This window comes from Myotis yumanensis, unplaced genomic scaffold (genome assembly GCF_028538775.1).
Source record: "Myotis yumanensis isolate MYYU_CA2020_CCGP unplaced genomic scaffold, mMyoYum1.0.hap1 SCAF_16, whole genome shotgun sequence".
Classification (NCBI taxonomy): domain Eukaryota; kingdom Metazoa; phylum Chordata; class Mammalia; order Chiroptera; family Vespertilionidae; genus Myotis; species Myotis yumanensis.
Window position 1 is genome coordinate 29,155,737 of NW_027223767.1, and position 12,850 is coordinate 29,168,586.

A 12,850-nucleotide genomic window follows, 5' to 3' on the forward strand; every position below is an offset into this window, starting at 1 on the left:
ACCCCATGTTGGCACCTCAGTCCCTTGCGTAGCCTTCCTTTTCTTCTTTTTTCCACTTTGCTATCATTGGGGCAACTCTCAGTCTTTGAGCGATGGGATAAGGAGCTTCTCTGGGTCCATTGTGGTGACACACGTAACGCTCTGGTACCCAAATTGGCTGCACTGCTTCTTCTGGAAAGATACAAAACACAACCTCTTCCCCACATCATTACTAGGTCTCGTAAAACTCTTGGCTGGTTTGTGTATCCTTCTACTGGGCTAAGTCGGCAGAGGCTATTGTACAGGAGGCCCGATGCCTTTTGGCTGCTGTAAAACCCTCTGCATTGTAATTTTAAAAAATTTAACATATAACATTCTTCTCCCCCTTTTTTGTTTTTATAGAAAGGGTTTATATTGATGGAATTGTCAGTTTTTCTTTTTGTGTCAAGAGCTAACTTTGATGTGTTAAAACTAAGTAAAATGCATTTACTCAATCCAAAACAGGCTTTAAAAAGAAACCCCCCCTGCCCCCGCCCTTACCGGTTCGGCTCAGTGGATAGAGCGTCGGCCTGCAGACTCAAGGGTCCCAGGTTCGAGTGTGGTCAAGGGCATGTACCTTGGTTGTGGGCACATCCCCAGTAGGGAGTGTGCAGGAGGCAGCTGATCGATGTGTCTCTCTCATCGATGTTTCTAACTCTCTATCCCTCTCCCTTCCTCTCTGTAAAAAAATCAATAAAAAAAAAAAATTAAAAAAAAGAAAAAAAAGAAAAACCCCAAATGCTCTCTTGTATCCATTTTAAGAGTAGGATTGGCGCTTTCCGCTATTACCTGAGTCCTGATCTATCACCCCAGGGAGAGCTTGCCAATCCTGCACTTTCCCAGGGTGGAAAGGCTGCAGTGGGGTTAAAGATAAGGCTCCTTGGGCCTACCTTCTCCCATGCCTTTACATTTACCTTTCCTTCCTGAAAAGCATGGACACACTTCTTGTATAAAACGTTCCATCTGACTGGGAGTAACCTTAACTCCTCTGCTAGCGAGCATATGTGTTAAAAGATCAATACAGAGTCTTTTTCCTTTAGACTCAGTATGGCACATCTTCTCAATCTAAGTTCTGTACTATCCACCTTCTTACCCTACTTTATCCTCTATAGGGGGGTCTGCAGCACCCTGGTGAAGTCCTGCACCTCCCTCAGCCCATTAGCTCCCCAGATAAGATCTAAGGAGCATTAGAAGGTCAAGCCTAATTATGCTAAGAGGACTGTGTCCTCTAAGCTGGGACTTGTTTGTGACTTTGCCAACAGGTCAGTCCGAGGCTTAACCCTATAGCTGCTCCCCACAGAGGTCCAGTGCATGAATTCGTGCATGGGTAGGGTCCAGCTGGCCCGCCCCAGTAGGGGCTGATCAGGCCAGGCCGGCAGGAGGGAGGGAGTGCAGAAGGTTGGCCGGTCAGCCCCACCCCCGATCAGGGTGGGAGGGTGATTGGGGCCGGGCCAGCTGGGGGGCGGAGAGTGTGGTAGATTGGCTGGCCTCGCCCCCGATGGGGGGGCGATTGGGGCCACCCGGGAGGAGGGGCCATGGGCGGTTAGCCGTCCCGCCCCGCCCCTGATTGGGCCAGTTGGCCGGACTGCAGTGGGCGTCATAGTGACCTGTTGTTCCAGTTGTTCTGGTGTTCTAGTTGCTGGCTTTTTATATATATACTAGAGTCCTGGTGCATAACATTCGTGCACTGTGGGGGAGTGGGGGGTCCCTCAGCCTGATCTGCACCCTCTCCAATCTGGGAGTCCTCAGGGAAGCCCTCTCCAATCCAGGAGTTTCTGTCTGTCTTTGCAATCATATGAGCGAATTGTCTGAGATCCCAACTCAGTTTGGTTTGTTGCTCACAGAATAATAGAGGCATTTTTTTTTCTTTGCTTCATTGGTGGAGATTTCCTTTAATTTTTCCTAGACACTCTGATTTTACTTATGTCTCTCACCTTTGCTTTCCCTCCATCCCCCACCACAACAGTAACTTGCTTCAGGCTCACTTTGCTCTAGTGTCTAGGACAGTGATGGCGAACCTTTTGAGCTCGGCATGTCAGCATTTTGAAAAACCCTAACTTAACTCTGGTGCCGTGTCACATATAGAAATTTTTTGATCTTTGCAACCATAGTAAAACAAAGATTTATATTTTTGATATTTATTTTATATATTTAAATGCCATTTAACAAAGAAAAATCAACCAAAAAAATGAGTTCGCATGTCATGGCTGACACGCGTGTCATAGGTTTGCCATCACTGGTCTAGGAGATCCGGCTGCCACCAGAAGTACGATTCCCAGCATTCCTGGTGCTACCTGCGCTCTGGGCTTCCGCTTCTGGTCCTGGGGCTGCCACCAAAACTACTATTCCCAGAATTCCTGGTGCGCCCCGTGCTCTTGGTTTTCCCTTCCTGCTCTGTCTCTGTTCCATGGCCTCCCACTCTGCCAAGTCCTCCAAGCCGCCAGCTCTCCCTCTTTGCTCTCTGTCTGGCAGCTTGAGGAGCCAAGTTCCCCAACCCGCTCCACTCTCCACCAGGTCTCCCACTCTGCTCTCCGTCCGGCACCTGTGCATGCAAATTAACCTGCCATCTTTGTCAGGTTAATTTGCATACTCACCCCGATTAGCTGCTGAGCATAGCAGAGGGACAATCAATTTACATGTTTCTCTTTTATTATATAGGATGGATACTGTGAAAGTGACAAAATTTATGTGAGTACATGAGAATTATTTTGAATAATCAGTCATTTTACCCTAACCATTTGTTAAAACTTTTCTCTAGTTAGCTATCAAGTAGTTTCTTTGCAGTTTATCCTTTACACGTTACATAATGTAGCATTGTACAGCTAAGAAAAATACCTATATGTCTTAGATGCTGTATTTTGAAACAAAATGTAAATATATAGAGAGGGATGATTTCTTGATACTCAGGAGCAATTTTTTAAAACAAAACTCAGGATAGTAGAAATGATTTTATATTAGGTTTTTAAATAAGTTTCAGTGAAAATTGAAGAAATAGACTTCTTTTTTAGTTAATGATGTTATTAGGAAGAAGTCAGATTATTTTGGCTTTCCAAATTAACTGAGTACCAAGCAGAGAAAAATCAGCGTTCTGTTTACCTTCTTTAAGTGCCTTTAGATAGTTGTTAATCAGCAGAGAAACTTACAAGAATAATAGAACATACCTTTTGCTTTCCACACCAGTGGAAAGGTGTGGTTTCCTCAGAGGAAAATGAACACAAGGAGACTCCTGCACTATCCTATCTTAGCGGGTTAGGCGAAATTGTGTTTTGAAACTGCATCTGCTTTTATGCCATCTCCCACTGAGTTCCAGATGACCCTCCTTTATATTCTCTGCTTGACTCTCATATTCTCTGTGGTTTTCTTATAAATATTAGACATTTTCTCCTAAATCTGGCTGCTTATTCTAAAGATAGTTCTAGCAACCAGGAATAGTCAAATGTCTTATAATAAAAATCAGTTACAACTAGGAGGTATTTTAAAATGTCATCCCCTGGAAAAGCTATTATACTCGTATCTGTAACCATTTGTCTAATAAGAAGGCTACTAATTATAATTAGCCCCTCTGTCCTTGTCCAAAACAAACAGGGTCAATGTCTTTGGCTTCATTAATTTAAGCAAAGCTTACAGATGGGTGTGCCCACTCTTCCGATTATAGCTAGTGGAAAGGTAAGGGAGATTATAGTTATGATGCTGCTTAAACTAGATGAAGTGGTAAGCAATTTAGATGCAGTGAGAAACTAATGAAATTCTTAGGAGACAGAATAAAGTTGGCAACTCAACTAAATTTTTCAAAAAGTTTATGTCCTTCATTTTACATTTTGTATGTCTTATCTATTTTATTTTATGTAGAACACTGATATTTTTATAATGAGTATAGTAATACTTTCCTAACCAAACACAGTAAAGATATTTTCATTTTGAAAAAGATGACAGTTTGAACTGATAGGAAACTTTCCTTTTCCATACATAAGTCTAAACTAATTAAAATTATATTGTTGATATACAATAAGATAATTTGGGATTGAGATGTTTCTCACTTGTTCAACAAATAGATATAAAATTTGAATCGCCCCAAATGCTAGTGTCTCTATTTCTCTTGTTTTTCTTTTAATATATTTTTATTGATTTCAGAGAGGGAGGGAGAGGGAGAGAGATAGAAGCATCAATGATGAGATAGAATCATTGATCAGTTGCGTCCTGCCCACCCCCTACTGGATATTGAGCCTGCAACTCAGGAATGTGCCCTGACCAGGAATCGAACCATGACCTCCTGGTTCATAGGTCGACACTCAACCACTGAGCTACACCCTACACCCTCTGGGCTTTTTTTGTTTGTTTTTTTAATTCTCACCCAAAGATTTGTTTTTTTTTATTGATTTTAGAGAGAGAGAGGAAGGGAAAGCGAGAGAACATTAATGTGAGAGAGAAGCATTGACTGGTTGCCTCCCATACATGCTGCAACCAGGGATCAAACCCTCAGCCTAGGGATGTGTCCTGACTGGGAATTGAACCTGCAGCCTTTTGGTGTGTGAGACCTACCAACAGCTGCTGGACCAGGGTGAGAGTGGACATTCTTGCCTTGTACCTGAACTTAGTGGGAAAGCTTTGAGTTTTTCACTATCAAGTATGATGTTAAATGTAGGTTATTGAGAGTTCTTATCATGAATGTGTACTGGGTTTTATCAAATGATTTATCTGTATCTACTGATATGATCATTTGATTTTTCTCTTTTAGTCTGTTGATGTGATGGATACATTAATTGAGTTTCAAATCTTGAATCAGCTTCACATACCTGACATAAATACCATATCTTGCTATATACTTTTGTACTTTTAAAATTTGATTTGTTAATATTTTGTTGAAGAGCTAGGTTCTTTTTTTAATATATATTTTTATTAATTTCAGAGAGGAAGGAAGAGGGAGAGAGAGATAGAAACATCAATGATGAGCGAGAATCATTGATTGGCTGCCTCCTGCACACTCCCCACTGAGGATTGAGCCCACAACCTGGGCATGTGCTCTTGACCGGCATCGAACCTGGGACCCTTTAGTCCACAGGTTGACGCTCTATCCACTGAGCCAAACGGGCTAGGGAATGAAGAGTGAGGTTCTTAATTTATAGTATAAATTCCTTCCTTCTAGGAGAATACCTAGTTATAAAAGCCACTTTTGTGCTCTTCCATTTAAAAAAGTATTTTGATTGATTTCGAGAGACAACTTATTGAAGTGGCTAAGAGCAAAATGCCCAATTTTTGAGTCATGTGACCTTTTGGCAAGTTGCTTACACTTTTGTGCTTCAGTTTCCTTCACAATAATATCTCAGAATTTTTTTGAAGATTAAATAAGTAATATGAAAAGCACTAAGACTAGTGTCTGAAACATTGTAAAGGTTGAATAAGTATTAGTTGGCTTATTAATATATTTATGGCACTAGAGGAAAAGAGCAAGCCTAAGAAACAAAGAAAAAAATACTTTAAAAAACTAAGAGGTATCACTTCTTATAGGAAACTTTGTTAGCAATCTCACATTTCATATTAAGACGATCTGTTCAACTGTATACCTCTCAGAAGACTTTAACATTCTCAGAAGAGACCATGTCCCATCCATTCATTCAGCCAGTCAACAAATATTTCAGTGTTAGATACTAGGGATAAGTAGTGAAGAAAAAGAAGACCCTGCTTGCCCTGGCTGGTATGCGCAGTGGTCAGAGCACCGGCCCATGCACCAGAGGGTCTCAAGTTTGATTCCCAGTCAAGGGCATGCAACTGGATTGCAGGTGTGATCCCCAGCCCTAGTTGGGGCCCCTGTGGATGGTAACCAATCGATGTGTGTCTCTCACATCAATGTTCCTCCCTTCCCTTCCCTTCCCTTCCCTTCCCGTCCCTTCCCTTCCCTTCCCTTCCCTTCCCTGCCCTTCCCTCCCCTCCCCTCCCCTCTTTCTCCCCACCCCCCTCTTTTCCCCCCTTCTCCCTCCTTCTCTTCCATGCTCTCTAAAAGTTAATGGAAAAAATATCCTCAGAGGATTAACAAACAAAACCACAAAACAAACAAGAAGTTCCTGCTTGCACTGGGTGTATTCTAAAGGAGGAAGCTGGATAATATAAACCAAAATAAGACCATTACATATTTTAATAAGGCTATGATGGAGTGGCCAGGAGTAGAGGTTTTGATGGGTTGGCAGAGCATAAAACAGGTTTTCAATAACATTTCTTAAAGTAATCATGGGGGATAAGAAAGGATGAATTATTAATTGATAAAGAATAAAACCCCACACAATTATTACCACATGAAACCCTCTAGATGAAATAATGTTATCACTTTTAAGTATCCACTCTAAGCCAGGCATAATACTAATAATGTAGCTCTGTTTATTAAGTACTACATGTTAATTATGCCATTTAATTCCCATAACAGTTCTGAAAAATAGGTAGTAGGCTCATTTTACAGATGAATAAAAATCTCAGTTTAAGTGACTTGTCAGGGTCACATAGTTACTTAGTAAATACCAGAACACAGATTTTAACCCAGATTCAAGGCCAATGCTTTTAATCATGACATAAGACATGCTGAATTCTTTTAGACATGCAGCTAATCTGGGTGAAGGGTAGTGGTGTGCCTGTGGGAAAGACCTCTTGGATTTGGGGCAGAGTTAAGACTGTTGAAGATTAAGCATATAAATGAGATTCAAAGTGAAAAAATTCAAGCTAGTTGTAGGAAAAAAGATTACTACCCTTGCTAGAAGTAATTTCCCCTCCTCTGATCTCCTATATATTATGACTATACTATTCTACCACTTGCTTTGTGTAATTGGGCAAGATTCTTAACTTTTTTCAGCTTCCAATTTCTTCATCTGGCAAGTAGAGATCATAATACCTGCCAAGCATAATCAAGTGAATGATGTTTTAATTTTCTTAATGGACTATATAAACTACTTGAGGGTGGACACTGGAATATATGTCTTTCTATGCCCCACAGCACAAAAGGGATGATCCTATGGTATGTGTTTGCAGGTATTTCATAAATATTAGTTGAATAAATGAGTGACTCATCAGGCTTTTCATCCACTTGTAATATAACTGCCGCAGAAACATGGAGATAGGCACAGCTTTGTTAGTAATTCCAGTTATTTTGATACCTTTGAGTTTACCTGACCTGTACCTTGGGTTTTTTTTTTAATTTAAATTTTTTATTGTTCAAAGTATTACATAAGCTTCCTTTTTCCCCCATTGACCTCTCCCTGGCTACCCCCACCCCTCAGCACATACCCCCCCCCCCCCCCACGTCTGTGTCCATTGGTTATGCTCATATGCATGCATACAAATCCTTTGGTTGATCTCTTACCCCCTCCCACTCACTCCCCGCCTTTCCTCATAGGTTGGACCGTCTGAGTTTTGAATGTAATAAAGCACTTTTTGCTTCTGAGAACCGTTTTAGTAACCTTGCCTGAAGCATAACAGTTTGGCAGAGAGTGGGACTGTGATATAGTGGAAGCAGTTGTCTTGTTGACACAAGAACTCTGGAGTTTGTGATGCTCAGAGATGTAGGTATGGTTGAGATAACCATTTCAGATGCCCTACCGTTCCTGTTAGAAACAGATTTTAATATGACTTTCAGAATTAAGCTAGCTCTTAGGCTTTGGTCTTCTAAGCTAAAATATGAAATCAAAGAATATAATATGATTTGACACCATTATTGTTTGAATGACATATGCTCTTTCCAAATCTGAGAAGTTAGTTTTAGATACAGAGCCCTTCCTATTTAAAAAATAGCACTATTCTGAAGTTGTTTGAGGGTGTCCTCTCTATAAGGTACATATAAAAAAGAGGCTTTAATTTACCACTTTGGCTCTGATTGTATTAACTTAAATAATCTCCCCACATTTCTTCCCTCTAGTTTCATTGTAACAGAAATAGGGGATAACATTTAACCACATTCTTGTGTACTAAAGAATGGAGTGGGTCTTAGGACCAGATGAATAAGCACTAATCTACATGATTTCAAGGGATGGTTTGAAAGGTGTTCTGTTGTATTTATAAATACTTCTACTGGTTAATAATGATATATAAAATTACAACAGCAGGGGTTTGTTCCTTTGGTTTAAGATTTTGTTCTTGTAAAATATCCCTGAAGAATTTTTAAAATTTGTTTTTAATATGAAGTAATCCATTTATTCAACAAATACTTAATGAGTGCCTACTATATACTAGGTGCTGGCGATAAAGCAGTGAACAAAATTGACTGCGCCCCTGTGGAGAACAGGAGGGAGACAGACAATATATTCAGAAATAAGTAATAAGAAAGACGGTAAGGAGCTGTGTTTTGTTTTGTTTTTAAAAAACACAATGGGTAAAAAAATCTTTAGTAATGTTACATTTGAAAGAGACGTGAAGGAAGTGAGGGGTATGAGCCATATGAGTATCTGTAGAAAGGTCATTCCAGGCAGAGTAAATGATGCGCAGTACAGAGGGCCTGAAGTAGGTGCATTATTGGTATATTTGAGGAGTACCAGGGGGCCAGTATGGCTGGAGTGGATTGAGGAAAGAGTAGAATTGTAGGTGATGTCAGCAAGGTAATGAACGAGTTTATAAGCATGTACCCTTGAACATATTTTTAAAAAGTAAACTCTTTTGTTTTGAATAATTTTAGATTTACAGGAAGCTTGTAAGATAATCTCCCCAGTTACCTCTTACACAGTTTCCCCTAACATTAATGTCTTACGTTACCATGGGACCTTTGGCAAAACTAAGAAACCAGCATTGGCACATTACTATTAACTAAACTCCAGACTGAATTGGGATTCATAGTTTTACCACTGATGTCCTTTTTGTTGTTCCAGGATCCAATCCAGAATCCACATTGCATTTAATCATCATGTCTCATGGCCTCTTCTAGTCTATGACGGTTGCTCTCTCTTTCCCTGTTTCCTATGACCTTGACAGTCTTACGGAGCTCTGACCAGGTGTTTTATAGAATGGTTCTCGATTTGGGTTTATGTGATCATGTTTTCCAAATGAGTAGACTAGAGTTATAGTTTTTGAGAAGAAATCACAGAAGTGAATTGCCTTTTTCCAGGAGATGGAGTTAACCCATCCCCATCTTGAGGGGTGACTCACTTCTAAATTAAAGAGTATAGAGACCTGGAAAACACTGTCTTATAACCCAAGTGATCAAGGTTAGTATTACCAGTGGTAAGTTATGTTAACATGATGTGATGAATTTAACAGTTTTTGATATAGAGATAACATTGTGAACAAGACCTGATGTTTGAAAGTTTTGTCCACTTAATTTTCCCTAGAATATACTCATTAAATAAGTATATGTAATCTGTGGCAAAGTTAATTTAAACCTAGATTTTTGACATTTCTTCTTATCTCCCACAATTATTCACTACTTACCATCAAAGATTGTCATTTTGTGGTATGTGTGTTTGTGAAGAGAGAGAGAGGAAGAGAGAGGGGGGAGAGAGAGCAAAAGGAGAAGAGGGTGGGGGCGGTGAGAGACCAGGAGGGTGGACTTAGTGATCCACAAGTATATCAGTTGCAATGGCCAAAATCAATAAGTTCAAAAAAATACATACGACACTATTATATCCCAAATAGTTTTATTTTTGTTGTAAATTTAAGAGACTTTTATAATATTTGTTTCTTTTAAAATGCATTGTAGCCTTAGCTGGTTTGGCTCAGTGGATAGAGTGTCAGCCTGCAGACTTGAAGGGTCCCGGCTTCAATTTGCAGTCAAGGCACATACCTCAGTTGCAGGCTCCATCCCTGGACCCTATGTGGGAGGCAAACAATCGATGTGTGTCTCCCCCGCCCGCCCCTCTCCCCCCCCCCCGCCCCCCGCCCCTTCCCTTCCACTCTCTCTAAATATCAATGGAAAAATACCCTTGGGTGAGGAAGAACAAAATAATAATAAAAATAAAATGCATTGTAGCTCACATACTTCGCAATGTGGAATGAAATTAATATTGGATTAGTAGATTGAGGATCTGTATTCTAGGTCCTGCCCCATTACTTACTAAATGTGACTAATTCACTTAACTCATTTTCCACATCTATAAAATGGGTATAATCATGTTTTATCTTTAGCTATGCCTACTATTCAACATGTATTCTCAGAAGTGCTCTATTTAAATAGATTTTAAAGGTCATTAAATAGTTTGGGGAAAAATAGATTCAAGCAAAATATTCCAATTAAGCAGCTACTAGCAGCTCCTTAAAAGTGTTGTAAGGATCATGTGCCTAGCACATGATAAATTCTCAATAAACAGAAAATAGCTGATAGAGGTAGAATTTTCTGTTGCCCTGTTTTCCTGACCCTATTTAAGTAAACACTCAGAGAGCAGATTTTTGTGGATGACCTGCTGCTCTCCCATACTGCTGGCATTATTGGAAAATGCTCATATATGATTCACCTTGTCTCTGCTTAATTGGCTCAAGTAAGGACAGGCAGCCCGGACCCCTTGTTGTCCAGTGACATATTCTGTCGACCCAGATGGGACACAAGTGGGGAAGTCCTCTTGAGTGAGTACCGGGGATCCCGCTTGCTGCCTGGACTGGGGTTCCCAGGGCTCAGGCCTAGATCTTACTTGGAGCGCTGCCAGGAATTTTCCTGTTTCGAGTCCCAGCTGCAGCTTCAGCAATCCCCATTGTCTCACCTAAAACTTGAGAATTGAGTGTATTGTAACTTCTTAAAATGGGGAAGTTAGTTGTCTGTAGCTCCCTGTCTGGGGCGAGCCTGATCAGCTGCTGGTTGCAAGTAGCCTCTCAAGGTCCTTGCTTGGTTATCCTGCCTGGCTGTGCATGGTAAGCCACAATCGGTTATCTGTCTGTTGTGCGCACTTGTAAATATTGTATATTAGGGTGGTTTTGCCAGGTGTAACCTTGCCTGTAATCTTGCTTAAATTGTTCAGGGATGGGTGCTGCTGGCTCGATCACAAAAGACACTCTTGGGACAGATCTTGGGGGATTGGACTACTTATACTTATCCACCGATGAAAAAAAAGGAAAATGGTGTTTTATTGCAATACTGCTTGGCCTGTGTATGCTCTAGATTCTGGGGAAAGGTGGCTATTAAATGGGTCTTTAAACTATTATACTTCGAATTGTTTTGTCAGAGGTCGGGGAAATGGGAACGCTGTATGTTTGAGCCTTGCATAATTCTGACCCAAAAGAAAATCGAGAAGGAGCTAAATTGATAGTTTAGACTTTAGAGAAAAGATGGGCCACCTGCAATACAAAAAGATAGAAAGCAGGAGAAGAGGGAGGAAGAGAAAGAGGCTGCAGTTAGCAGACCTCCACCAAGTATTCCAGAAGCTGGGAACTCCCTCCTTATCCTGGACTGCTGGGCCCGGGAAATAAGTAAATACTCAGCTAAGCCTTGTTCATTTTTCATATCCCTGTCGTTAAAGAAATTATAACAGAAACTAACGAATGTAATCAGATATTAGCGATACTATAGAGAGAAATTCCTAACTGCAAATTGAAGGTTGACGTCTATGGTTCCTTCAATTTTTTTTTTTACATTTTAATGTCTGTTATACCTACCTCACAGGGTTTAATAAGGGATAGCCAAGGTAATATATGTGAAATCTTTTGTAAACAAAGTTCCAGCCGAAACCGGTTTGGCTCGGTGGATGGAGCGTCGGCCTGCGGACTGGGGGGTCCCGGGTTCGATTCCGGTCAAAGGGCATGTACCTTGGTTGCGGGCATATCCCCAGTGGGAGATGTGCGGGAGGCAGCTGGTCGATGTTTCTCTCTCATCGATGTTTCTGGCTCTCTGTCTCTCTCCCTTCCTCTCTGTGAAAAATCAATGAAATATATTAAAAAAAAAAAACACAAAAAAAAAAACAAAAAAAAAACAAAGTTCCATACAAATATGTGATACTATATATTAATTAGCAACAGAGTAACTAAAAGAATTGTTCATATTCATTGGAAATTAAAGGGTATACCTGATGCATGAGATTTTCCCCCATTAGACCTAGAGTTAATAATTTAATTGTTGCTTATTATTACTGTCTTTTATTACTGTTTATGTTTGTTTTCCTAGCTAGAGGATTGAGCACTTTAAAAAAATATTTTTATTGATTTCAGAGAGGAAGGAAGAGGAAGAGAGAGACAGAAACATCAATGATGAGAGAGAATCATTGATCGGCTGCCTCCCACACCTGCCCTGGGGATCGAGCCTGAAATCTGGGCATGTGCCCCTGACCAGAATCAAACCCAGGACCCTTCAGTCTGCAGGCCAACACTCTAATCGCTGAGCCAAACCAGCTAGGGCTGTAGCACTTTTTTATACAGCATACATTCTTCTATTTTTTTCCCAATTCATTTACTTCTATGACAGTTTTTCTTAAGGGGATGCCCAGACGTGTTGCTAAGGTTATAATTCAGCATTTCCATTAAGGAGACATCTTTTCAAAAACCATTTTAAAATAGAAAATAGCTCTCTGCAATCATATTCGCTCAGCTTGATACCACTACTCTTCTTTTAACTTATGTAGCACAGAATCAATTTTATGGTGACTTCAGAAGGGAAACTATAGCTGGAAAGTAAAATGATTTTGAACCCTGTTATGGTGTCTATTGCCAATTATTTCTTCTTCTCATTATGAATAATACATACTTTGTGCTGTTACGGTTCTCCTCCAAAAAAGAAAAAATGTTTTATGACCCATCTTTTTGTTTTATTTTTGTTTTTTAAGTTTTCACTTATTGACCCTACCAGATCATTTCAAAGTCCAATAGTAATTTTATTCTCTGGTTCACTAAAAAATAGCATTTAAAAAAAATGGTAGCAAATTCCTCTACCTTTATTCTGAATTTTATT

The 12,850-nt window shown here is 40.1% G+C and overlaps 2 protein-coding genes across 7 annotated transcripts in view; one reads left to right on the top strand and one right to left on the bottom strand.

Annotated features, from left to right (window-relative positions):
* PPM1E (protein phosphatase, Mg2+/Mn2+ dependent 1E) overlaps nucleotides 1-12,850 on the top strand; it is a 95,411-nt gene that overhangs the window by 41,925 nt on the left and 40,636 nt on the right. The window lies entirely within an intron of this gene.
* TRIM37 (tripartite motif containing 37) overlaps nucleotides 1-12,850 on the bottom strand; it is a 173,010-nt gene that overhangs the window by 27,124 nt on the left and 133,036 nt on the right. Inside the window, exon 25 of one of the 4 annotated variants that reach the window (XM_070395330.1) lies at nucleotides 9,680-9,793. The exons of the other annotated variants lie outside the window; for them this stretch is intronic. Coding sequence (XP_070251431.1) covers nucleotides 9,754-9,793 — 40 coding nt within the window. The 3' untranslated portion in view covers nucleotides 9,680-9,753. Of the gene's footprint in view, nucleotides 1-9,679; nucleotides 9,794-12,850 lie in introns of those variants that run through there. 4 annotated transcript variants of the gene reach the window in all.